The following is a 26,054-nucleotide window of genomic DNA, read 5'->3' on the forward strand; positions in this document are numbered from 1 at the left end:
GCTGGGAGAGCACTGTGCCCAGGGAACCCAGGTGGACCTTCCGGGAGCCTGGATGTGGTGCTGCAGGACAGGCTTCCAGGACCCTGACATGTCCTGCAGGAAGGGCTGGGTGCCCCACGCCTTGAAGAGCAGGCGGCTGGGCCTTTCTTCGAGGAGTCCCTGGCCTCACGCCATCTCTCGTTCCTCGCCTAGGACCACACCCGCGTGGTGAGCCCCATCATTGATGTCATCAGTCTGGACAATTTTGCCTACCTCGCTGCGTCTGCGGATCTTCGAGGAGGTGGGTCTGGCCTCCTGGGGGGAGGGGCCGCAGGCTTGAAAGAGGCAGGTGAGGGCAACCTAAAGCCCTGGGTTTGGTGCTCTTCCTCCTGGTGTGCAGGAGCGTCTCACTCCACCCCCTTACCTCCAGAACATGGAAAGGGATAGTGTAGAGCCCCGAGGTTGGGGACAAAGCCCTCTGGCACAGTCAGTGATAGCTCCAAGCTAGTCTTTTGTCTTTCTCTCCCTGCAAACACTGACACATCCTTCCCCAATGCTGCCAGCCCCGGGACCATGGCCACAGGTCCTGGCAGAAGGCATGATTACGACAGTGTCTTGGGGGGTGGGAGGGGAGTCCTCAACCTTGCATGACTTCTAATACGTATAGCTGGAGGTGGTGTGGACACAGGCTGTCTGATACGGTAGCTATTAGCTCCATTTGGCTATTGAGCTCTTCAAATGTGGCCAGTTTGAATTGAGATGTGCTGTAAGTGTAAAATACGCACCAAGTTTCAAAGTCTTAGTACGAAAGAATGTAAAACATCTCCTCACGGGGCGCCTGGGTGGCTCAGCCCATTAAATGACTGATCCAACGCCGGCCCAGGTCATTATCTCGCGGTTCATGGGTTCGAGCCCCACATCGGGCTCTGTGCTGACAGCTTGGAGCCTGGAGCCTGCTTCGGATTCTGTCTCCCTCCTTCTCTGCCCCTCCTCTGCTTGCCGTCTGTCTGTCCGTCTGTCTGTCTCTCTCAAAAATAAATAAACATGAAAAAAATTGTTTTAGTATCTCCTCAGTGATTTTGTGTATTGATTACATCTTGAAATGAAAACATTGGATATATCGCACTAAATATATTATGCAAATCAATTTCATATGTTCTTACTTTTGAATATGGCTACTAGAAAAATTTCAATTATGTATGTGGCTTGCATTTCTGGCTTGCATCTTATTTCCTTTGGACAGCTCTGGTCTAGACTTCAGAGCGGTGCTGTTCAATAGAATAGCCATATTTGGCTACCTAAACTTAAATTAATTAAAATTAGGTAAAATTCAAATTTACTTCCTAAGTTGCACTAGCCACATTTCCAGAGCTCGGTAACCACGTGTGGCGACTGCTTACCATATTAAACAGTGCAGATACAGAACATGACCATCATTGCAGAAAGTTCTATCGGACAAGCTGCACTAGACAATCTGTTGCTAGGAGCTAGTGGGCAGAGTGGTTTTCCTATTTGGGGCCCAGAGTTCCAAAAAATGGATACAGCAGTTCCTTAGATCTTGGGAGTTGAGTGGAAGTCTGAAGGGAGCCAGGCATTTCTCCTTTAGGAAAACCACCTCGGGGCCTTTGCATTTGCTGTTCCCCCAGCTAGAATTCCCTTTCCCCAGATATCTCCATGAATCAGTCCTTCGTTCAGGTCAAATGTGACATTAGGGAGTCTTTCCTGACTACCCTTACTAGAATAGCATGGATACCTTTCTTTCTTTTTTTTTTTTTTTTTTTTTTTACTTTTCTTTTTAGCACTTTCCCCTTCGACTAGCAGATCATGCTTTTATTAATTTATCTTTGTAGTCTCTGTCTTTCCTAGTAGATTGAAACTCAATGAGGACAGGGGCCTGTCTCATTCTGAGTGAAGGAACGACTGCATGAATTGCCCAAGGCCCTCTATGAGCTGGGCTCTGATCAAGGGAGACACCAAGGGCTGGCAAAGCGAGGGAGCAGCCACCGCCAGCGGGCTCTGCCCAGAGCTCTGTCCTCACTCTGCTCTGTCCCTTAGGATTTGACTGGAGCCTGCATTTCAAGTGGGAGCAGATCCCTCTTGAGCAGAAGATTGCCAGGACCGACCCCACCAAGCCCATAAGGTCAGTGCAGCTTTGGGCTCTGCAGAGACCCCATCCTTCCCTGGGTTGAGGGCCTGGGAGGCTGCTGGGGGGCCGTTTAGTTGCTGGTGCTCCTGTGGGTGCACGACCTAAGTGCTGACTCGGTTCCGGGTCCCAGGGACAGAGAGGACAGAGGCCAGGGAGCTGGCCAGATATCCTGCCCCTGTGACTCTGCAAGCAGGTGATTGCGGGGCAAATGGCCCGGGGTTCTGGAACCATCTAGAAGGGCTCCCAGCTTCTCCAGCTCATGCATTGCCTCTCTCCTCTCCTTGCTCCTAGGACGCCCGTCATAGCTGGGGGAATCTTCGTGATCGACAAGTCCTGGTTTAACCATTTGGGAAAGTATGATGCCCAGATGGACATCTGGGGGGGAGAGAATTTTGGTAAGTTGGAAAATAACAATAGCAATAATAACAATAGATAACCCGCTCGAGCACTTTCTATGCCCAAGGCCCTGTTCTAAACATGTATTAATGTGTTTCATCCTCACCACCTCACAACAATCTGAGGTAAGTACTATTTTATCTCCATTTCACTGATAAAGAAACTGAGAGAGAGGTTAAGTAATTTGTCCAGAGCCACACAGCTAGCAGCCAGAGAGATTTAGGTGGTCAGGGGGAGACTGTGGCCGCATGGCTAGACGTGTGTGAAAGAACATACAGACTTGTAGCCTGGACTGCAGCTTAAACATACGGCAGCTTCTCTTCCAGAAGAGCCGGGCGGGGGCAGAGTGGACTTTGGTGGTCAAATGTAAGTAATGGGGTCAGATGGCCTGGGTACAAATACTGGCCCTACTACCTGAGAGCTGTTTGGCCCTGGACAAGTTAAAGCCTCCCTAAGTCTGTTTCCTCAAGAGGCCAGTATGAATACTAAATGAGAGATGAGTTAAAAATGTTTGGCGTGGGGGCGCCTGGGTGGCTCAGTCGGTTGAGCAACGGACTTTGGCTCAGGTCATGATCTCGCGGTCCGTGGGTTCGAGCCCCGCATCGGGCTCGGTGCTGGCAGCTCAGAGGCTGGGGCCTGCTTCGGATTCTGTGTCTCCTTCTCTCTCTGCCCCTCCCCCACTCGTACTCTGTCTCTCTCTCAAAAATAAAGAAATGTAAAAAAAAGATTAAAAAAATATATGGCACGGTGCTGGCAGCCATTATCATTACTTTCGGGGCCATGGGAGCCCTCTCGCTCCAGCAGGAAAGGCAGGAGCCCAGCAAACCCCCAGGTCACCCGTGAGGTTCAGTTAGATAAAGGCCCGGTACAGATGGAACACCCAACATGGGTAATTCAAGGGGGGTTACTAAAGAGCCAGTTCACACAGCGCAGGCAAGATACAGACAGCCGCAGGGACAGTCCTGGGCTGGGCTGGTGGCTGCTGTGAAGTGTAGCCACCCTAGGTCTGAAAGTCGGGGAGGGAGTGCCCTCTGACAGGAGCTGTGGTCTCAGGGCACCTGTAGCCAGCCCACAGCACCGAGGTAGAGGGTGTGGGGGGATGAACATCCACCCTCACTCTCCCCTCACCTCGCTCTGACCGACCCTGCCAGCCCACAAGATGGGAGCCTGGTGGTGCGGCCCACGCGGCAGGGAGTGGGGTGAAGGATGGGGAGTGAGTGCTCGGGGGTTTCCGGTTCTTGCTCCTGTGGTGACCCAGTCCTTTGCAGAGCCCTCTGTTTCCTTCTTCATCCTGACCGGGTTTCTTGCAAAGTAAATATGGCTGGTGGTATTGCACCCATTTGCCAGGTGGGAAAACTGAGGTGGACGCCGCCTTCCAGATTTCAGTCAGGATGCTCCACGTCTGACGGGGGTATGGAGTGCCTCTACCAGAGCCCTTGAAATGTTGTGAGGTGTGATCAAAGCAAATGCTGGGTTTCTGAGAGGTGAGGAGGGGGTCTTCCTTTACTCTCCCTGGTCAGGACACGGATGAGCAGCGGGGCTTACAACAGGCCTGATCCCAACTCAAAACCAACTAGAGTGGAAACAGGCGTGGAATGTTCTCCCCTTTGTAACTTACTCTTGGAAACCGTTTCCAGACAGGCCTTTAGAGGAGTAAATTCTGGGAACTAGGGTGCGTTGACCCTTCCGTTCTGACCTCCTTTGCACATGTTTTTGGCTCAAGTGGCCTCCTGTGTGTTCCTGGGAGCTTTGGCAAAGCCAGTTTCCTGCAAAGATTCTGAGGACTAGGAAACTAATGGTCTCTCCTGCATCCAGGAGCCTTTTTCTTTTGTCTTTTTTTTCTTTTCTTTTTTTTAAGGCTGGTGATTGACAGAGAAACAAGTGACTGATCAAATAGCTAACTTCAAACTCTGCCTGAGGCAAGGGCTCAGTGGTTGGGGAACTTGAAAGGTGAACCACAGAGTGTTTCTGGGAAGGGTTTTGTTTCTTAGAAGAAATTCAAAGAAATTTCTAGGCTAGCCATGGTGCTCAGATGTTCAGCTGCTGGGAGCAGTTTTGAGCCAGGAGAGGCCTGCCGCTGGTGGGTTTGGGCCTTTCGTTTTATTCCTTTGTTGAAGGAAGGGAAATGTCCAAACTGAGACTCATTCCCACGTCCCCTCAGAGAACCAAACTCAGAGCCCAGAGGCCACCGTAAGGGCAGGCGACAAACATGAAAACCTTGGGATTCCCATTAAAGAGCCTTTCATTATTTTTTCTTTTTTTTTTTTAATATGAAATTTATTGTCAAATTGGTTTCCATACAACACCCAGTGCTCATCCCAACAGGTGTCCTCCTCAGTGCCCATCACCCACTCTCCCTCCCTCCCACCCCCCCATCAACCCTCAGTGTATTCTCAGTTAGAGATCCTTTTAAAAGACAGTCCCATCAAGCCAGTCCCCTGCTCCTCTGCTCGCGACCCTGCAAGGACTCCCTCAACACTGACAGCAAAACCCAAAGTCCTCGTGCCTTGGGTCCTTCCCCCACAGCACACTACCAGCTCTGCCCACATCTCCTGCCTCTCTCACCCGGCCTCACTCCACTCCAGCAGCTAGCCCTGCTAGGCCTCTTTCCCACCACCTGCAACTTGCCACGCCTGGGACTTGCCGCCTACCCTAGCCTCTACTTCTTTTCCCTTGCTGGTCCCTCTGCCTGGAATGCTTGTCCCCTAAAAGCCACACGACTGGCTTCCTCACCTCCTTCAGGACTTAGCTCAAATGTCCCCTTCTGAGTGATAACTTCCCAGTCAGTCTAATTAATACTGTAGCACCCCCCCCAACAGCTCCCCCTTCTTCAGCCCCACCTGCTTCCTTTGTCTCCATTGTACTTACTACCGCCAGATAGACTACGTATTTTATTCATTTTATGGTCTACTTGTCGTTTTCTTTCTTATTTTAGTGAGTCCCTGTCTCCTACCCATCAGTGTAAGGATTCTAGAACAGCATACAACACATAATAAACAGGTTCCCAATAAAATTTTACTGAATGAACGAAAGAATCTGGTTCAAACAGTGCAGCTTGCTGGACAAAATGTGAACTTGACATTGTAATTCTGCAGCAGAGTGTTTGGGTGATCTTGGAGAGGTTAAGATGTTTGAGCTTCCCAGTCCTGATTAGGAACATGGGGATAGGGGTGCCTGGATGGCTCAGTTGGTAGAGCGTGTGACTCTGGATCTCAGGGTCATGAGTTCAAGCCCCACGTTGGGTATGGAGCCTACTTAAAAAGAATAAATAAATTTACAAAAATAAAACAAACAAAAAGCCCATGGGGATAATAATACTAGCTTCATCTGCTTGCTGTGAGAATTAGACCTGGCATGGCACATAGCAAGTGCTCAGTAAATGGGTGATGCTTACTGTTCGTTACCGCCTTGTGGATAATGACAATAACAGCATGGACAGTACGGCCTGGTGGGATGAAGTGACTTAACTAGCCTAACCAAGCTAGTCTGGCAGAAATGGAACTAGAAAGTAACTGTTCTGTCCCCCAGTTCTGCCCCTAGTTCTAAATCTCAGTTGTTGAACCAGTTGCAAAGCTCATCCCGGGAGAAGGGACACAAGCCCGGCAGTCTACAGGCCTACCTGGGAAGCCCATTAGCATACCCGACCATGAGCATGGGTCCGGATATGCCACATGTCCAGTCCTCGCCCCTGGCCTGTGTCTGGAAGCTGCCTGCTGCACACAGTCTAGCCAGAGGTGGGTGTTAGTCACAGCAAGGGGGCTTGGGCCCTGACCATCTGTGCCAGGTGAGAAGCCCCAGACCTGGCCAGGGACCAGTGTCTGTATGGCCAACTGGGGAGTGGGAGATGGACCAAGGCTAGAGCTCATGAGAAAACAGTCTTCCTTTTTTTCAATTAAAAACAAACAAACAAAAAGGGATTATGCATTTTCTGGGACAGGAAAGAGGTGTTTTAATGTCACTGGGTGCCCACCTGCAGGGTTAATATGAAAGAGTAATCAGAAGAGATGATGTGAGGTCCAGCAAGCTGCCAAGATGGGTCCTTGCCAGAAGTGATGACTGTTGAGTGTAGAGTAGAGTAGGCAGGGGCTCCTGAGTGGCTCAGTCGGTTAAGTATCCGACTTCAGCTCAGGTCATGATCTCACTGTTGGTGGGTTCAAGCCCCGCGTCGGGCTCTGTGCTGACAGCTCAGAGCCTGGAGTCTGCTTCCGGTTCTGTATCTCCCTCTCTCTCTGCCCCTCCCCCATTTACACTCTGTCTCTCTGTGTCTCTTGAAACTAAAATAAATGTTAAAAAAAAAAAATTTGAGAATAGAGCAGGCAGCTTGTGCTGTTCCCTTCCGGGAAGCAGAATGGCCACCTTCTTGCATCTCCCAGCACTAAGAGGGACCACAGTCACCTGCAGAAGCTCATTCAGCATCCCAACCACTGTCAAACAGAAGTGTGTCTCAAGAGGGCCGGTGGTAGCCTGTGCATGGAGACCACCTGCGCCAAGAGGGAGGTCCGGGGCCAGAAAGAGTGGCCTGTGGCCTGATTGGTGGTGGGTTTCCCAGCCTCATGGGTGTTTAGGACTGACTGACGAGCAAATGCATTCTTCCTTAGCAATGTCTGGATGGGGCTTTGTAGTCAGAGGCTGGAAATGATGCCGCATTTGATTCGGTTTTCCTTCTGCTCATGGTCTTGGTGTTCCTTCAAAGCTTTCCCACCTGGGCACCTGGGTGGCTCAGTCTGTTGAGCCTCCAAGTCTTGATTTCAGCTTGGGTCATGATCCCGGGGTCATGGGATCGAGCCCTGCATTGGGTTTTGCCCTGAATGTGGAGCCTGCTTAGGATTCCGTCTCTCTCTCTCTCTCTCTCTCTCTGTCTCAAAAAAATAAAACAAAACAAAAAACCTTTCCTCTCCTAGGGCTCAGATATGGGCAGTGTGTATGGGGAGCATGTAGGGAGGGTGTGTATGTGTGGTAGGTATGGAGGGGACGTGTGTGGAGGGTGTGTGTTTGCGGTGTGTGTGGAGGGGGGAATGTGGGTCAAAGGGGTGTATATGGAGGGTATGTGTGTGTGTGGTGTGGGTAGTGGGGGTGTGTGTGGAGGGGGCGTGTGTGTGCTGGGGGGCGGGGGTATGTACATGCACGGAGCGAGCGGTCAGGAACATGTTCAAGGTTGGGCATACCCCATGTAAATGGCCCCAGGAACCCTGAGCCCAGCACATGCCTTCAAAGAGACACCAAAGGCAAGGGAGGCTAGCTCCTCCCGGCCTTCACTCAGTGGGGACCTGCCAGGGGCTCTTCCCTCCTGACGGCTGCCATTTCCTGCAGAGCTCTCCTTCAGGGTGTGGATGTGCGGTGGAAGCTTGGAGATCGTGCCCTGCAGCCGGGTGGGCCACGTCTTCAGGAAACGGCACCCCTACAACTTCCCTGAGGGCAATGCCCTCACCTACATCAGGTAGGTCACAGTGCAAAGGGCACCAGGCTAGGAGCTAAGACACCTGGCTTCTAGACCCCAGCCCAGTCAGTTACTCGTGTGACTCTGGGCAGCCACCCCACCTCTCTGGGCCTCAGTTTCCCCATCTGTTCCCTCCAATTCTGGGATTCCAGGTACTTTCAAGGGTGGAAGGATGAAACCGAGTGTGGACGCCAGACCTCCCTTGTCTTGACTCTCTTTGCCCTGGAGTATATTGGAAAACTGACCCAATGCCTACCTGGGAGCTGCCCCCCACTCACTGGGCCCCAAGTTCTGGTCATGGATGCCATGTCCTGACCCTGACTTGGTCAGCATCTGCCCACCCATGTCCCCAGCCCCAGGATGTGCTTGGTCTTGAGGGGGAGTGGTCAAGGTCCTAGAGACCAGCCATCGCCCGCTCTCCTGGAGGGGGTGGAAGGGGAGGCGAGGACGAGTGTCATGAGCACCCCCTTTGAGGACAGTTTTTTGGCTTGTCAGGCCCGTGCTCCCTTGTTTGTAGCAGTGGCTCCCCAGTCTAGCTAACCGAATGGCTTAATATTTCGGTGTGCTTCTCCCCCACCCCTTTTTGCGTTGTCTCTATAATGATAAAAGTAACACGTGTTCACCGTAAAATGCAAGATATTATATATACATATCTGTCCACACATGTGCTTTTACTCTTTACATCACATGTGGAGAAAAAAGCAAAAGTCCCTTTTACCCAGTCTGACTCCTATCCCCCTTGGCTCTCTCGAAGTAACTACTGTGTATAGATTTCTGGTCTCTCATTTCGGCCCTTTGACTCATTTTCATGCACGTACTTTAGGTGGAGGGAAGCACACATACCACAGCTTTGTGTTTTACGTAAATAGGGTCAAGCTGTGTGTTCTTTCTGCAACGTGCTTTCCTGCTGCTCACACTAAATTCTAGACATCCTTCCACGGAACATACTCCATCCTGGAGAAGTAGGGGTCATTATGCTCCTATTGGTGGGCGTTTAGGTTGCCACCCATGTCTTACTAAACAAATATTTGGTACATGTCCTTTTGCCCCCATGTAGGTATTTTGGCAGAACAGATGCCTCAAGTGGAGTGTCAGGGAGCACACAGACATGAGCTGATGGACGTTGTCAGATTACATAGTCATTTATACCATCAGTATTATTTCACGCACACTCCCGAGGTCCTCAACACCCTGTGCTGCGCAGAGCTGCTCTTGATCCTAACTCTGTGACCACCCTGGTGACTTCGTTTTGTTCCTTCCTCCCCTTTTAGGAATACCAAGCGCACTGCAGAGGTGTGGATGGATGAATACAAGCAGTATTACTATGAGGCCCGGCCCTCGGCCATCGGAAAGGCCTTTGGCAGGTGGGCCCCCTCGACCAGCCCCGTTTGCCTCCCTCCGCCCACGTTAGCACAGCCATAGCAAAACACAAACCGTGGACGCCAGGGAAGAACTCACTGTCTCCTCGGCAACTGAGCCCCTCCCCACTGGGCTCTTGGGAGTCGGGGGATATGGTAGGATATGCGATGTGAGATAGGACTGGGTTCTTGAGGGGCATGCAGCCTCTTGGGGAGAAATAAGCAGAGAGGGCTCGCTTACGAAGAGCTGCCCGTTCACAAGCTGCCTGCAGGAAAAAGGACATCTGTGGGAGTACTTAGTGCCCTGCCCGGCTGTCTGCGGACAACACTTGGGGTTTTGCCGCCACCCCCTGCCGTTAGCCTGTTTTCCTGTCCTGGACTCGTGTGACTACCGTCTAGTTAAGCATTTTCAAAATGTAGATTGGTTATAAAATTGATTTCGTGGGTTGTGACAGTCATTTAAAAAAAATGATAGACCTAGAACACTATAGATTAGTGCAGAGCAGACTAGAAAATAGCACTTGATTGCAGTTAAGGCTAAGTATTGTTCGGTGAAATTTATTTCAGTTATATGTGTGTGTGTGTGTTTAGCCGTATTTGCACATGGGAATACTCGATCACAGTATAAGATGTATTTATTTCTTACTTAAGGTTGTGGTCAGAAGACTGAAAACATTAGCAATCATCACTGAATCTTCTCGCCTCTGTTTACGCATACCTAGCCCTTTAAAAAAGAAAAGCTGTGTCACTATTTCTGTTAGTGGCAAACTGACATTTACTGACTAACTACCCTGTGGTAGGCTCTTATGCCCTCTTAATTCATTTGATTCTCCGAAAACCTTCCGAGATAGGTAGTCATGTCCCCAGTTTACCAGAGAAGAAACCGAGGCTCGGAGAGGCAGTGAAGGTCATCTGTCAGTGGCCATTCTGGTCAGTGAAGCTGAGGAAGCTGGGGAGATCAAACTGTGGATCCATGGGCACATCGGAGGGTTCTTATTTGCCAAAATTCCCCAAAGATGTTTAAAGCGTGCTTGTCTTATTTTGACCCTTTCTGCTAAAACTGGAATGCAGGAAAGGAAAGCTTGGAGTTCACTGAGGCTCTGCTCTCTGTGAAAATAAGGACTAGGGAGGGGGCACCTGGGTGGCTCAGTCACTTAGGCATCTGATTCTTGATCTCGGCTTGGGTCATGATCTCACAGTTCATGAGATCGAGTCCTGCATCAGGCTCAGAGCTGTTAGATTCTCTCTCTGAGCCGGGATTCTCTCTCCTTCTCTCTCTCTCTCTGCCCCTTCCCTGCTCATGCACTCTCTCAAAGTAAATACATTAATAAACTTAAAAAAAAAACCCAAAGGACTAGGGAGTGCTGAGGTGTCGAGGAGTGAGAAGCCAGGGTAAAGCAGGACCCTCCGTGGGCTGCCCTGATCCTGCAAAGTGAGTGGGAATTTGAGGAAAGAAATGAGGAATCGCCGGGATACTTGGAGTGACCTTGCAGGTTGCAGAATGATTTGTGGCTGGAGGGCAGGCTTAGACAGCCGCTGGTCCTACCCAGCCTGGGGGTAGGTGGACAGAGGGGGCTGGCCTCCTGGGGCTTCCTCCCTGGGCCCCCTTGCCAAAGCCTGAGCCTTTCTTACTGTTTCAGTGTAGCCACACGGATCGAGCAGAGGAAGAAGATGAACTGTAAGTCCTTCCGCTGGTACCTGGATAACGTCTACCCAGAGCTCACGTGAGTATAGCCCTCAGCTGGTACACCCAGCCTGGGTGGGGCCAGCAGCTAGCTTGGGGGACCCGCACCCTGAGATCTCCTCATCGCGGGCAGTCTGGCTCTTTCTAGTTGTCAGTGTGTATCTTCACACGAAGGCTCTGGGTGAATAGGAAGGACACCACTAGGAGTTAAAAGTGAGATGTGGTAGGAGCCAAACTTTTAAGAGACTGGGTCATAGCGCCAGAGATGGGCTTTGTCCCCATAGGAAAACAACTCTGCATTACGTAGCAAAAGCCACAGAAATAAAGATTCATCCCCTTCGACTCTGTTCCCTCCCTTCTGGGAGTTTATCCTAAGGAAATAAGAACAACCAAAGCAAAAAAAAAAAAAAACAAAAAAACAAAAAAAAAAACTATTGACAAGCAGATGTTCGGTTGTAGGCTTCTCTGCTGCTGTGAAAAATCGAGAGACAGCTAATAATAGGGGATTGGTTTACTGAGTCCCAATTCCTGGGTCTAAACAAATACTATGCATCCATTAAGACTACAACCATAAAGACTGACAAAACACTGGCAAATGTTTGCTCTGATAGACTCAAGGGAGAATGCAAATGGCGTGCCCGCTGGAGCCCTAGGGCATCTGAGTGTGTGTGTGTGTGTGTGTGTGTGTGTGTGTGCACGAGCTGAGCTCCCGGACTGTGGGTGAAGCTGTAAGGCAGGGGTGGGGCAGTGAGGATTCCTTTTTTCTCGTTGCAAAATCCTTTTCAGCAGCTTAACTGCATCCACATGGCTCATGTCCTCACTTCCTTCAGGTCTTGACTCCAATGTCCCCTTCTGAGGGACACCTCCCCGAAACAGTCTTTGTTTGCAGACCGCCCCCTCCCCCCAGCATCCCCTGCCTAGTTCACCCTCATCACCATCCAGCGCCTGTGTGGCTGGTTAATTTTGTCATCACCTCCCCACATGTGACAGTAAGCTCCATGAGGGTAGAGGTGTGCATCTGCTTGTTCACTGCTTTAGCTCCAGCCCCTAGGACAGTGTCTGTCACAAAACTGACACTCAGCTCGATAAATATTTTTAACTGAATAAATTGCATGGTTAATAAGCCTTAATAGTAATAACTTGGAAATTAGCATTCTCCCTTCTATATAACTGTCACCTTAGGGAACAGGTTATTCCATTACTGCCAGCTTTCTCCCAAGGATGCTGCTTTGCTTTCCAGAACACTCCACCCCTCAGAGCCTGCATGTCCTTGAAAAAGGCAAGTTGTTGTTCCTTGAGTGCAGATTTGATTTTTGGAAAACAGCTATATTAGGTGTCGCCAAGTGCAGTGAATAAGACGATTACCCCAGATAATGGATCCTGGGTCCCACACAGAGCATGACAAGGACTGAATCAAGTGTCAAGAACGAACTGATTCTGGGGCACCTGGGTGGCTCAGTTGGTTAAGGTCCGACTTTGGCTCCAGTCATGATCTCGCGGTTTATGAGTTCGAGCCCCGTGTCAGGCTCTGTGCTGACAGCTCAGAGCCTGGACCCTGCTTCAGATTCTGTGTCTCCCTCTCTCTCTCTGCCCACCACCCCCACCCCACCACCAGCTCACACTCTGTCTCTCTCTCTCTCAAAAATAAACATTAAAAAATTTAAAAAAAAAGAATGAACTGATTCTGGGAGCAGATTTAAAAAATTTCAAAACAATTTGAGCAACAGCAGCATCCTTGCAAAGGGTCGGCGGCCTTTCTAGAAAACCCAGCTCTCCCGACGATGGCTGTGAAGGGAAGAACATTAATTTATAAAAGTATAATAAATGAACCGCTTTTTCCAGTGGCCACTCTTAAGGGGAAAGTTTCACCCAGACGTATCATTTCTGAGGGAAAAAGCACAGTCATCCCTTTACCTCCTGTCAGGGTTCAGACCACACTGGGCTGGAGCCATGGGCTCTAGGCCTCGCACAGGAGCTGGGAAGCCCATGGGATGCATCGGGGAGGAGCCGGAACGTGCCTTTCCTCCCCACGCCCCGTCCCCACACACATTCTCCCATGTCATCCCCGGAGGAGCAGGAGGAAGAAGGATTTTCTAACACTCAGAAAGCTGGATCCATCACGAGACAGGAGAGAGGCTGAAACCAGCCATGTTAAATGAGGAGCATGAGTCATCTGTTTGTTCTGGCACTGCGGGGACGTTTTAAAAAGTAGTTTCGTTGGTCAGATAGAAACTGCGCGCCTCCTTCCTGTCCAGGTTACTCACCCTCGGTCCGCTGTTCGCGTCCTGCCTCGGCTCTCAGGCTGAGGGGCCAGGAGCGCCTCGGGTTGGTTTGGAAGGCCATGTGTACGCCCAGGGATACCAACGTTCCTCCAAGCAGGGGACCCTCATGGTTGCCACACTTGCAGATGGTCAGTGGGGAGACCAAGGAGACTGAGGAGGCCGAGGGCAGCGGCCTGTGCTTTCCTAGGCCCGCCTGTAATCCCAGCACAGCCCTGCCTGTCCCCTCTTGGATCCGAGCTCTGCAGCGGGACTCAGCAATTGCTAATTTATGACTCTTATTAGGATGGTCAGGAAGAGTTGTACAACTGTGCACACCGCGTTTGCAAGGGTGCCAGTCACACAGTAGAGATTGTACATTTATCACAACACTTCCTGGCAGATGGTGGCAAAAGTCTTCCAACAAAACCAGTATATTATGACAGTTTTCTAACAGATGGAAGGAAAATGTCTTGAGGAAGGGACGCCTTTTGCTATTTCTGCAAGGGCATCTTAAGGGCTAATGGCAGCCCAGCTGGGAGGAGACCCACAGAGAGGGAAGCGGATGCTGACGTAGCTGAGCCTGGCTCGGCCAGGGAGCCGAGGAAGGGTGCTGAATGGTGAAGGTGGCCATCCCAGCTGCTCCAGGGCTGTTACCACACACACACACACACACACACACACACAGGAGCCGCATCAGCTTTGGAGATTGTTGCCCGTGCTCCCGGTTTTCTCCTTTGTGCCGGGGCCATTGCCATGCACGGCGGTGCCCACCTCAGCTCTGAAAGCGGATCGCCCTGCACATGTCCCATTCCTTAGCACAGCTCCAGTGGGGTCTTTGCATCTCAACGCCCTTGCACCTGGCAGGGGTTGCAAGTTCAAATCCTACACTGATTCTATGGGTGATGCAAATCAATCAGGTGGGCAGCAATGAGACACTAGGGAGTTGTAGGGACTGTGGCAAACTGGGATGCAACCCCACCCCCTGCCATGCGGCAGCTCCTACCTACCACCGTGAAGTGGCACCTCTCTGGAAGGCGAGCTCAGTGTGGCCTGATCTTCCTATTTTCTCAAGAGAAGCTGGATTCAGATTTCTTTGTGTAACCCTCAGGGTTTTAATATTGCCAACTAATTAACAGCAACAACAACCATACTATACAGGTCAGACAGAACACGTTTGGGGCCAGATTCAGCTTGGGGGCCAGTGTTTTTCAACCTGTGGTCTAGAATTATGCAAACTCTCAAGAGGGGCCTCGAGGAGGTGGATGCTCCTGCCAGGGGCGTGCGAGAGAAAGCGAAGGTGTCTTCCTGACGCACCGAGGGAGTAAGTCACAGTTTGGGGGTTCTGGGAGCTTCCGGCCAGCCCTGAGGAAGGGAGACTTGGTTTGGTCAAGATCCTGCAAGTGTCCACAACAAAGAATGCCGGAAGTGTTATGATGCCCCCCTCCGCTGCCCACCCGGGTTCTCTTCGGACAGAAGTAACAAGAGGTGGTTAAGATTAGGCCAGACTCTAAGCCCTCCTGGTTCCCCTAACCCTCTGGGGCCACAATCCAAGAGGGTATGACATTCCGAACCCAGGAATATAAGCCTGCATCAGCTGGGGCCAGCAGTCTCCTTAGGTTTATTGTCCACAGAGTAAGACGATGTGTCATTTGTGTGTGTGTGTGTGTGTGTGTGTGTGTGTGTGTGTATAATGTGTGTATAAGCATATTTTCCTGGGCATAGCAATATTTCAATAATACAATATTTTGAACTATGCCTGTTTTACTTAACAGTACGTTATAAACATTTTTCCATGTTATCAGATACTCATTCAGTCATTTTTAATGGCTACCGGGTTTTCATTACTACAGATGAATCAGAATTTATTTAGCCCGTCCCTACTGGGGGATATCTATGTTTTCAGTATAAGCAATCACTCAGAGATGGATGTCTTTTAAATTTAATCTCTGCAAACATCCGTAATTATTGCGGCAGTGTAATAAATTCCCAGGATGAGGATTGGGATCGTTAGGTCAAAGGTATGCACATTATTTTGGGGGTGTTTTTTATTATTGGAGTACAGTTGGCATACAATGTTGTATTTATTTCAGGTGTACAACACAGTGAGTCGATAATTCTGTGTACATTATGCTGTGCTCCCCATAAGTGTGGTCACCACACCGGCCACCATACAACGTTATTACAGTATTATTGTATTATTGACTCTATTCTCTATATGCTGTACTTTTCTTCTCTCTGACTTACTTTACAACTGGTAGTTCATACCTCTCCACCCCCTTTATCTGTGTTTGCACATTTTTAAGGCTTTTGGTACATCATGCCGCATTGCCCTGCAGAACCATTGGGCTAATTTATGCTCTCGCCCACAGGGTGTGAGGAGATCCAATCCCGCAGCAATTGCCAACACTGGGGATTGATATTGATTGGTGTTGATATAATTGTGGGTACATAATACGTTTTATATAAATCGATATGTTGAAATAATACATATTTATCACACATTATATTTTATGCACATATATATGGTAAACAAATACTGGTAACTCTCGAATACATATTTCCTTGATCGTTAGTGAGATCGAATGCATTTTTATATTTGTGGGTGTTAAATTTGCCTCTCCAAAGTGACTTCTTCCCTGTCATTTTGAGATGGCCTTTTGAGTCTACATTTAGACCCTAGCTTCTCCCCACACTTTCTTCTTTCTGGACTGGGGAGCCCTGGGTTTCTGATCTGAGCTCTCTCCCGAGGGTCCTTCCAAGGCGTGGCTTCTGGGGCTCCCAGAGCTGCTCAGACCCAGTGGGCGAGGCTCAATCTTCCCAGCGGCATCCCTGCTCTTTCCCTGTCCCCTGCCCTCCTGCCCCTGCTGGCGAGGGCTGCTCCCCAGGGCCCCTTCCCGTGAGACTGAGGCCAGACCTTGGTGCCTGGGGAGCTGACCAAGCGCTGCCCTCTGGTTGAAGGAGGAGCGAGCCTGGAGGGGGCAGAGGACAAGCCTGACCATTCGCTTTTCTCTCAGAGTCCCAGTGAAGGAAGTGCTCCCTGGCATCATTAAGCAAGGGGTTAATTGCTTAGAATCCCAGGGCCAAGACTCAGCCGGGAACTTCCTGCTTGGAATGGGGATCTGCAGAGGGTCCGCCAAGAACCCCCCAGCACCGCAGGTAAGCTGCTTAGGGCCTTGAGGTCCAGACCAGGACGGGGAAAAGAGCCATGGTCATCATCCAGGAGTGGGGTGTGGGGCTTCCCTCTGCTCCTGCTCATTTTCTCTCTGCTTGCTCCCTCCACAGGGGACCATGCACGTTATCCCCTCACACAGCTCCTTGGCTCTGCTTCTGCCACATTCCCGTCCCCTTTCCTACACTTCGCACAGTTGCCCTCTGTGAACCACCCACTTTCTCCTTGCTGAGGGAGAAATGCTACCCAGCAGCACCCAGTTCTCCCCCGGGATGCAGCCATGGCCAGCATGTATGATGGGCAGCAGAGCATCCCGGACTCCTGTGTGTGCATGCGTGTGCCACCTACAAGTGCGGGTGCACCTATGTCAAGACTAGTGCAGGTCATGGAAACCCCCCGGCTGCCCTGGCCCCATGTCCTGTCTTTCTCCCTATCCCCCCAGCATCCCTTGGTACATCCTTGATTGCTATTCTGGCCATTCCAGCTAAGCTCCCCCCTAATACTTTATTATGAAATTTTTTAAACATACAGAAAAGTTGAAAGAATTATACGGTGAATACCATGCACTCCTATTATTTGTAGAAAATTCTACCAAAATACACAGTATATTTGTTTTATTACCAATCTACCCATCTATCCATCCATCACTGAGCATTTTGACTTGGCCTTTGATGTCCCTGCCTTGTAGGCGTGGCTGTTCAGTGACCATCTCATCCAGCAGCAGGGGAAGTGCCTGACTGCCACCTCCACCTCCATCACCCCGGGGTCCCTCGTCGTTCTGCAGGTGTGCAACCCAAGAGAAGGCAGGCAGGTAAGCCTCCTCACCCCCAGGGGACATGCAAGGGGGTGGCAGCTCCTAGCAGGGGAGCCCTGGGTTGAAACAGATAGACTCAAGTAAGCCCTCCAGAGTAAGAGTCACTGTAAGTCAATATCTAGGTCAAATCTCTTGTTTCACTCACCGGGAAACACTTCTTCAAGTAAATGTCTGTTAAATGCCAATCCTGCCAGCCTGTGAGCTCCATGAGGGCAGGGACTGTCTGTCTTGTGTCCCTACAACACTATCCCTAGCCCCTGACAAGCACCACAGTCCAACTCGTGTTGGCTTTTACCAAGAGCCCATGCTCGGAGTTTTACAGATTATCTCATCTAATCCTCATGCAGCCCAGGGACTTGGGCCCTAGTACTATCCACATCTTATAGGTGAGTTACACTGAGGCTCACTGAATTTAAGGGACATGTGTCAGATGAAACACAGCTGGGAAGGGGTGGAGCCAGGATTCAAACCCAGGTCAGTGTGACCCCTAAGCCCACAGTCTTAACCCAAAACACAGTAGATGCTCGATAACTACTTCCTTTCCTGTCTTTTCTTTTCTTTTCCTTTCTTTTCTTTTCTTCTCTTTCTTTCTTTCTTCTCCTTCTCCTTCTCCTTCTCCTTCTCCTTCAGAGAAAAAGAGAGTGCAAGCAGGGGAGGGGCAGAGAGAGAGGGAGTGAGGATCCCAAGCAGGCTCTGTGCTGTTGGCATGGAGCCCCATGCTGGGCTCTATCTCATGACAGCGAGATCATGACCTGAGCCGAAATCAAGAGTCAGACACTCAACCGACTGAGTCACCCAGGTGCCTTCAATAAATATTTCTTGATTGTGGCTGTTGGGAAACTGAGATCCAGATACACTGATTTCCAGGCATGACAGGCTCACAGGAGCACTGCTTTTTCCATTTGTCAAACACTCACCCACCCTGTTTCCATTAATCCTGGGAGACAGGCCAGGCCCACCTGTTGAGGAAGAAACCGATGTTCAGAGAGATGACATCACTTGCTCAGAATACACAGCAGCCAGTGACAGCCGGCTCCCTTCCTGGCTGAGAGGGTGCCCCTCTGCCCGAGGAATGGGACACAAAGGCTGGTGGCCTGCTCCGGCCCTTTCTCTGCCCACCAACCGCCTCCCCTCTCCCTCTCTGTGCCTGACCCTGGCCAGCCAGCGGCACAGTTCAGGGACGAGGAGAGCGCCTAGCTCTCTGACTTGGCCTGCAGGGCTTCCTCCCACCTTTTTCCTGTTTGCCTGGGTCAGCTCTTTCTTTAGGGATGACTGGCAGTTTGCTATTCCATTCTGGAAAAGCAGCCAGATCCTCTCCTCCAGCCTCTGGGTGTATGTGAGTGCGTGTGTGTGTGTGCATGCACACGCGTGTGAATTGTGTGCCATGATCTGCTTGCTGAGCCCGAGGGATACTTCTGAGGAGTTTCTGATTGGCAGATGTAGTTTGTCCTGCCCCCTCAGGCTGCCCGCCCTCTGCCCCTGCCCCGCAGGGAGAGAGGCCCTCAGGCTCTCCTTCACTGGGAGTCTCAGACCTTTCTGAGGATCAGGCATTGAGCCCACTCCCATTCCTCCTTGCTGAGGCCGAGCTAGGAAGTAGCTCCCGGGGCAGCTGAATATTTCTCTGGAGCTGAAGCATCCTTTCCCCTCCATGCTGACCCAGCCCCAGGGGCTTGTGGGAATTTCTCTTGGCCCCATTCACTCTGCTCCTACAAGTCTTGCCAGGCCCCCAGCAGTGCCCTGGGCCACTGGGGCCTCTCCTCCAAGAGGACAGGATGAGCAGGTCTCCCACTGCTGGTGCCTTCTCAAAACTAGGCCTCCCTCCTTGCTCCCCTTTTGGCCTCCAAGGCCACTTGGGTATCATGTATCTAAGAGGCCCTATATATTGGAGCCAGTATGATGGCATTGGCAGACCCCAGCCCGACCACCCCTTACCTCTCTGAGCCTCTGTCTCCTCCCTGCCTGCCTTGCAAGGCACCTGTAAGAACAGAGGCTGAAGAGATGGGAGAGTGCCCAGGGCTGAGTGGCCAAGAGAGTTGGAAAGACCCTGTAACTGCCCGATGACAGCATGGGTAAGAAGTGAGAATCCTGCAGTTTGAGGACCACCTCCAGTGATGGGTGATTCATTCCTTCATGCGCACATTCATCCTTTGTAAACACTGTGCTAGGTGCCTACCTGTGCCAAAGGATATCCTTTGCCCAGTAGGGGCGAGTGTGGCCAGCCCCTTCCAGGAGGTCAGGGACTAGAGGGGTACAAAGCAACCGATGCTGGGAGTTCCAGAGGGACCAAGGCCTTGTCCTACCCACTGCCCCAACTTTCAGGCCAGGGACCCCTCACTGCTGGGGCCGCGTGGGCACCCCACAGGCATACATTCCGAAGGGGAGTCTGCAGCCCGCAACTCCCCCTGCCCCCCCGCCCCCGGTCCACCTCCCAAGTCAGTTCCCTTCTCTGCCCACCTCAGGCCCTGCAGCCCTAGACCCGGCCCTGTAGCTGGGTACGGCTCAGGCCTTCTGCTGGCACTCCAGCTGAGTGTGTGACCTCACCCTTCAGAGCCCTGGGGGCTCCATGTGTGGGCGAGCATTCCCTACCCCCTTGAAGCCTGGGCCAGCCTCTCTCCCCTTCTCCTGATTGTTCCAAAGGACACACCATCCTCCTCCCAGGCACCTCCAGATGTTCCACAGGAACACCTCTTTTCCCCTTTGTGAAGCCTGGGGAAAGGGAGGCACAGGGTGGGCACTGGGATGGGGACCCCAGGCCTCCTACCATCCTGCTGGGCTCACTGAGTCATCACTGCAGAGATGGTGGCCGGTTCCCACTCAAGGGTGTCGGTCACCCACCGCACAGTTACAGGCCAGGTCAGACCCTTAGAGCCGCAGGGAGAAGAAATCTTGTTTGAAGAAGCAAAAGATGCACCAGGCCAGGCCCCACAGACTCAAACGCCAACAGGGAGGGGCAGGCTGTGCTGGAGGAGAACATAGGGACCGGGCAGGACCTTGGTCAGTGGACAGCAAGAGTCCCAGCTGCAGCAGGGGGCAGCCGCTCAGCCCCAACCGCCTGATGCCACATGAGAAACTGGGCCCACATCTAAAGGGAAGCTGGAAACACAGAGTTTCATGTGACGACCAAGCCAAAGCTTAAACACTATGCAGGCCAAACAAAATACATCCCTGGGTTTGATTCATTCAGCCCGTGGGCCTCTGATCTAGACTGCTGAATGAGGCAAGAGTGCATCAGAAGGGGAGGGGGTTAAGGAGGCGTGCGGTGTCAGGGAGCTCTTGGGTAGGGGACAGTCCGCTTCAAATGAGGAGGGTGTGTCCTAGGTATATTCAGGCCACTTACATACATGTGAAATGGAGTTCTGAGCATTGTTACTATTTTTAATCATTGTGTTTTCGTCATCCTCCTTCCCCCCCCAGAGATGGAGGAGAAAAGCCTCTTTCATCCAGCACTCGGTCAGCGGCCTCTGCCTGGAGGCCAAGCCCGCCCAGCTTGTGACCAGCAAGTGCCAGGCCGACGCCCCGGCCCAGCAGTGGCAGCTGTTGCCCCACACATGACGGTAGCCTGGGGCCTCCTGTACCTTTTGCATGAGACTTTGGGACTGGAAGCGGGTTAGGGTGGGGGAGTGTAAAGCAGGCCGTTCCCATCTCCTCGCATTTCTGCCGGAATCATCAGCAAACACCCCCTGCCACGACACACGTTTCTCCAAAGCTTGTTCCGGGGGGGCCACAGGGGAGCAGGCCCCGACGCCCTGGCTGCCGTCCCGGCCTCGCCCCGGAAGAGGAGACGGTCAGGATGCAGGACTGCTGCTGGGCAGAGACTGGGCAGGCCCCCTGGCCCTCTGTTCCCTCCCTTCGCCCTCCTGGGGTTCCGGACCGTGTTTTGGGGGCCCTCGCCTGTTGGCTGGGGAGAACAAGGACAGAAGCCCACACAGGGCCCCTGCTGGGTCACAGGGCCCGCCTGTGGGGTCAGCGTGAGAGGCGAATGTGGGCGGCGTGGATGGGGAGGGCAGGGAGGGGGCAGCCTGAAGGCAGGGAGAGAACAGGGAGGAGGTGAGAAGCTCAGTGGCCTGTCCCAGGCAGGTGCTGGGTTGAGTGCGGGAGGGATGGGATCTGGAGCAGAGGATGATGGGTCATTTGCAGAAGGACATTGATGGAAAAGCAGCGAAGCACCAAAAGAGTGACTCTCCTCCCGACAGCCCATCCTTCCTCCCATGCTGTACCAGTCCCCGGGCGCCGTGCCCTGCACTCTGGTCTTCATGCTCTGCACAAGAGGCTGCAGGGGGCTGTTCAGGGGCAGCCTTGGGACACAGTTTATTAAACAGATCCCACTTCTGGTTGGCCGTGCGCCAGGCCAAGACCTCTTTCTTGGACCTTAAGACCAGCTGATGCCCTGTCCCCTCTGCCTGGGTCCATGGTGATGATCCTGTAGGGACAGGCGGCCGCCCCGCACCGCTGAGCAGCCCCATCTTTATTCAGACCTTTTGACCCCTGCCTTCTCAAAAGCCTTTGCCTCTGTAAATACTGTATCATGGCATTGAGGTGGCTGGGATGAGCAGGACCTACCTTCTGGAGCTAAACATTCCCTAAGACATTAGGGAGGAAGTCGTACAGCCTAAGCCTCATCCCCACCCCTCCCCACTGCAAGAGGGAGGCCTGAGAGGGTCAGTCCCCGCAGTGGGCCAGGAGGCCGGCTGGCAGCTCCTGTTTGTGTAGAGAGCCCCCTTCTCACAGCCACTGGGCCATGGCCTAGTCTCAGAAGGGCTTCTGCTATTCCCCATCTCCTCTTGCCCAACCCCACTGGCTCAGGCAGCGTGATCTTCAGCAAAAGACCAGTGGTACAAGGACCCCTGGGAATCCCCCCTCCCAAAGCAAATCAGCCTGGGCCCCCTAGAGAATTCATGGATTCCAGAGGGCCTAGGAATCCTCTGAAATTGTCCCCCAAATAGTGCATGTGCGTGCATATATGCATTTTCCTGGGGAGAGGGTCCGTGGATTTCCCCAGCTTCTTACAAAGGTACCCGATCCCCAAAGGATCTGAACTTCTGCTCTGGATTGGCACGACCATCCAGCTGAGCTGCCGTGTCCCTTCTCCCTCCCTGGCGTGCCTAAACTGCTAGTGTCCTCTTCCTTGCTGTCCTCCGGCCAGCAGCCCCACGGTGGGGGGTTCTCAGTGGCTTCCTCTCACCTCCTGGCTCTCACCGGGCCCTCTTAAGCAGTGCTTCTGTGCCCCAGCAAGGGGCCCTTGGCCCCCAGGGCCACTATCTTCCGTCCTCTGCCACTATGTTTCATCCACCCCCATCTCTGTCGTGTGAGTCCACCCCACAGGCAGCGAGAACCTTTGGGGAGGGGGGCACGGCTTCCCTTGTTGAATGTAAGAGGACTGCCGCTCAGGGAAGCCCCTGAGAAGCCGTTCCTTCCCTGTGGTCAGGCTGCACTTGTCAGCCGTCCTTTGTGGGACTCAGCCCTGTTCTGGTTTTGCTTTTCCTCCTCTTGACCAAAGCATGTGCCACTAGCTGTCCCCGAGGGCCTTGTCTTTATGAACCACACATCTGGAATAAAACCACTTCTCACACGTACACGTGCACCAGTGCCTTCCTTTCTGATGCCAGAGCTGCCCTCCCCTGCCTCATGGAGGGGAAGTTGAGGCATCCATTCTGCCAAGATGAAACACACGGGGGTCTAACCCCCTCCTGCGCCTGACAGCTTGCTTCTCGGCCTACGTGCCCCCTGGTACCCCAAGGAGTCCTGGATGACAGACTGGCTGTTCCAGGGGAGCTGGCAGGTGGCCCTGCTTCTGGAGCAGGCTGGCACCAGAGGCCAGGTTCCTGTGACCTCGTGGGCCCTCCTTGGGGCCCTATGTGGGGCTTTGGAGTGGAAACCAAGGGGTTTTTTTCCAAATTCTTGCCTTTTACCAACCCTCTCTCCTTCCCTGGGTGATAGCCCCAGCCCCTCAGAACTGCTCTTCCCCACCCCTACCACATAAGAAGGCAGCGGTAAAGTGCAGGCAGGACATCTCCCAAGGTAGGCACAGCAAAAGAATTCCAGAAAGAGCCCTACCAGCCTAGCCTTGTTGATCTGATGGCAGATGCTTGGCCTAATGTTTCCATGGAAACCAATAGAAAGCCCCCACCGCTTCTGATCACAGAAGCCGAACCTACCCAGGTAAAAAGAAACGCCGCTTCAGTGCATAGATGAACCGTGGTGGGCAGGCCAGTGTGCAACTAAACCTGTCCAGCACACAGCCATTTCTGCTCCCACACCCACTTCACCTCGGGGCTGCTCGTCCGGGGCCCCCCAGAACTGTGGACCGCCATGCCCGACGGGCCCTGAGCAAAGCCCTGGCTGGTGAGTGTGGCTGCAGAGCCCAGCTTGGGCTAACTGGGCACAGGGCACAATTCACTGCAGAAGTCTCTCTGTCTGTCCATCCTCTCAAGGAGCACATCCCACTGCCCACTGCCTTCTCCGGCCTCTCTCCTGGCCAGGCTGGGCCAGCTTTCCACCTTCCGTCTGTTCTCCTTCCCAGCCTCAAAGGGCTCTGGTGCTGCTTCTCCTGAGTCGTGCTTTCTTGCCCTCCTCCAAACCCACCTCTCTGGAGGCCCAGTCTCTCTGACCCTTTTTTTTTTCTTTTTTTTCTGGAAAGTAAGACTGGTAGCCTTTAGCCAGCTCTTGGAGGGGTGAGCAAAAGCTCTCAGGTTGGCCCTTAGCAACAACGGACCTTACAGAACCCAGCAGAAGAGTCTCGAAGAGCACACAAGTGGGGAGGGCAGGAAGGACGTGGCTGTGAGGCCAGCCTCCCATTTGTTCAGCAAGGAGGGGTTCCTCCATCCCTGAGCCTCTGTGACTTGGCTTCAGTTTTCTCTTCTTTTCTTTTCTTTCTTTTTTAAAATGTTTATTTATTTTTGAGAGAGAGAGCACAAGCAGGGGAGGGGCAGAGAGAGGGAGACACAGAATCTGAAGCAGACTCCAGGCTCTGAGCTGTCAGCACAGAGCCCAATGCGGGGCTTGAACTCCCAAACTATGAGATCATGAGCTGAGCTGAAGTCAGAAGCTTAACCGCCTGAGCCACCCAGGTGCCCCTTGGCTTCAGTTTTCACAGAGGCTCTGTCCTGCGTCCCTCAGGAGGTGTCTCTCCATCCGCAGTTGGGAGAAATAATGTGGGCAATACCTGTCTTCCAAGGGGTCTGGCAGCCCCACGCCTGTGGAGAATCTTCCAGCACCAAATGGGGTTCGAGGGAACAGGTAAGGAAAAGCTACAGGTCATGATACCCACAACTTCATTCCCGACAATGTCCCCAGTGTCCCTGGTATTGCTGTATGTCCCCTATAGTGGTTGAGTCCATTTCCTCCAGAAGGTGAGGGGCAGGACAGGCAGCTTCTCATCTTAAAAGGTCTTCACTGGTGGGCACTTAGCAAAGACCTCAGGTGTGGCAGGCCGGGGCCGCCCTCTCCTGGGCCCGCAGCCGGGCTATGAGGTCACCAAGCAGGATGGAGCCTCCAAAGCCATCTGAGGACAGCCCTCTGTTGTGGGACTCGATCCCTCTATACTACAAAGAAAATAGGAGTGTGGGCCTGAGGCTCCTGTCAGCCAGTCTGTCCCCGCTCTGCCACTTACTGGTCATGGGGTCCTGAGTCCCTTACTTCATCTCTCAGCCTCGGTTTCCTCACGTGGAAGTTGGGGGTACTCCTAGCACTGGAGGGGTTTTGCGAGGACTGATCTACCTCACGAGTGCAAAGCATCTTTCTAAAAGCTTAGTAAACGTGTGTGAGTGCTACTACTAATAAGCAGTGCCTTTCGGGGTGCCTGCTACATGCCAGGCACTTTGCCAGGGGTGGGGACACAAACGTAAAAAAAACCAGAAATATTCTAGCAGGGGACATGGCCACACAGGCCATCATAAAAGCCCCAGGGAAATATGGGAGCAGCAAGGAGGGGCCTCTCGCTGTGGCCTTCGGGCCAGGGAGTCCCGATGCACTCTGGACCATGCCTGCCTCGGCTGGGCAACGGGCTGGATGAGGCCTGGCAGACCCTAGCCACGCCAGCCCGGCTCGTAGCTCGGCAGGAAGTGGTGAGTGGCCCAGACTTGTTACCCCAGTGCGCACAGCATCGTAGTGATGCAGACCAGCCCGTAATCATAGAAGGATTTTAGAAGGGAGCTATGGCAGCGGTTTAACCCCAACAGACAAACCCTTTGCTTCTTAAGCTACTGGCCATTCCTCCAGGGCTCACTTTCCTTTATTTGGTGAGGGCAGAAGAAAGGACGGGGAAATAGATGGCCTGAAAATTTTAATGACTCTCATCTGGCAAGAATGAACACAAATGACCAGGAGGTGTTCCAGAAAGACTTGTTTTCTCCTTCCTCCTCGGTTCAGGTTATCTCTGATACACTCAAACCCCCTGAAACCCAAGCCTGTCTTTCAACAGATTGCCTTTCAAATAAGTGTGTCTCAAAGTTTGGCCCAGATCACCTGCTGGAATCACTCGAGGTGCCTCGTAAGCATGTCGGTTCCCGGGCTCTGACCCAGACCTGCGGACTCCGAATTTCTGTGTGTGCCCAGTGGCCTAGGTGATACAAATGCACCTGAAGTCTGCAACCCTCTGAAGCAGGAAGGAGAACTGGAGGCCCGGGGAGGAGAGGCCATGCAGGGGAGACTCAGGACGAGCCTGAGCTCTTCGGGGATGCCTCTCATGGATCATGCAGTCTCTCACACCTGCGGTGTATTCACCGTGAACATGACCGAGCCCAGGGTGATGTGCTGAGCACCTCCCCCAGAGGACAGACAATGGGCTCAGAGAGTCCTGCAAACCACCAATG

The 26,054-nt window shown here is 52.5% G+C and overlaps 1 protein-coding gene and 1 non-coding gene across 2 annotated transcripts in view; both read left to right on the top strand.

Annotated features, from left to right (window-relative positions):
• Window positions 1-22,809, top strand: part of GALNT16 (polypeptide N-acetylgalactosaminyltransferase 16) — a 93,070-nt gene extending 70,261 nt beyond the window's left edge. The window contains exons 8-16 of the mRNA XM_042989986.1: window positions 193-280; window positions 2,035-2,119; window positions 2,417-2,520; window positions 7,832-7,958; window positions 9,230-9,322; window positions 10,957-11,040; window positions 16,276-16,417; window positions 17,119-17,241; window positions 20,659-22,809. Coding sequence (XP_042845920.1) covers window positions 193-280; window positions 2,035-2,119; window positions 2,417-2,520; window positions 7,832-7,958; window positions 9,230-9,322; window positions 10,957-11,040; window positions 16,276-16,417; window positions 17,119-17,241; window positions 20,659-20,796 — 984 coding nt within the window. The 3' untranslated portion in view covers window positions 20,797-22,809. The remainder of the gene's footprint in view (window positions 1-192; window positions 281-2,034; window positions 2,120-2,416; window positions 2,521-7,831; window positions 7,959-9,229; window positions 9,323-10,956; window positions 11,041-16,275; window positions 16,418-17,118; window positions 17,242-20,658) is intronic.
• On the top strand, window positions 5,694-5,766 carry TRNAQ-CUG. Its single transcript has one exon. It is a non-coding gene; the product is annotated as a tRNA-Gln (tRNA).
• Window positions 22,810-26,054: the final 3,245 nt, after the last annotated feature.

This window comes from Panthera tigris, chromosome B3, assembly GCF_018350195.1.
Source record: "Panthera tigris isolate Pti1 chromosome B3, P.tigris_Pti1_mat1.1, whole genome shotgun sequence".
Classification (NCBI taxonomy): domain Eukaryota; kingdom Metazoa; phylum Chordata; class Mammalia; order Carnivora; family Felidae; genus Panthera; species Panthera tigris.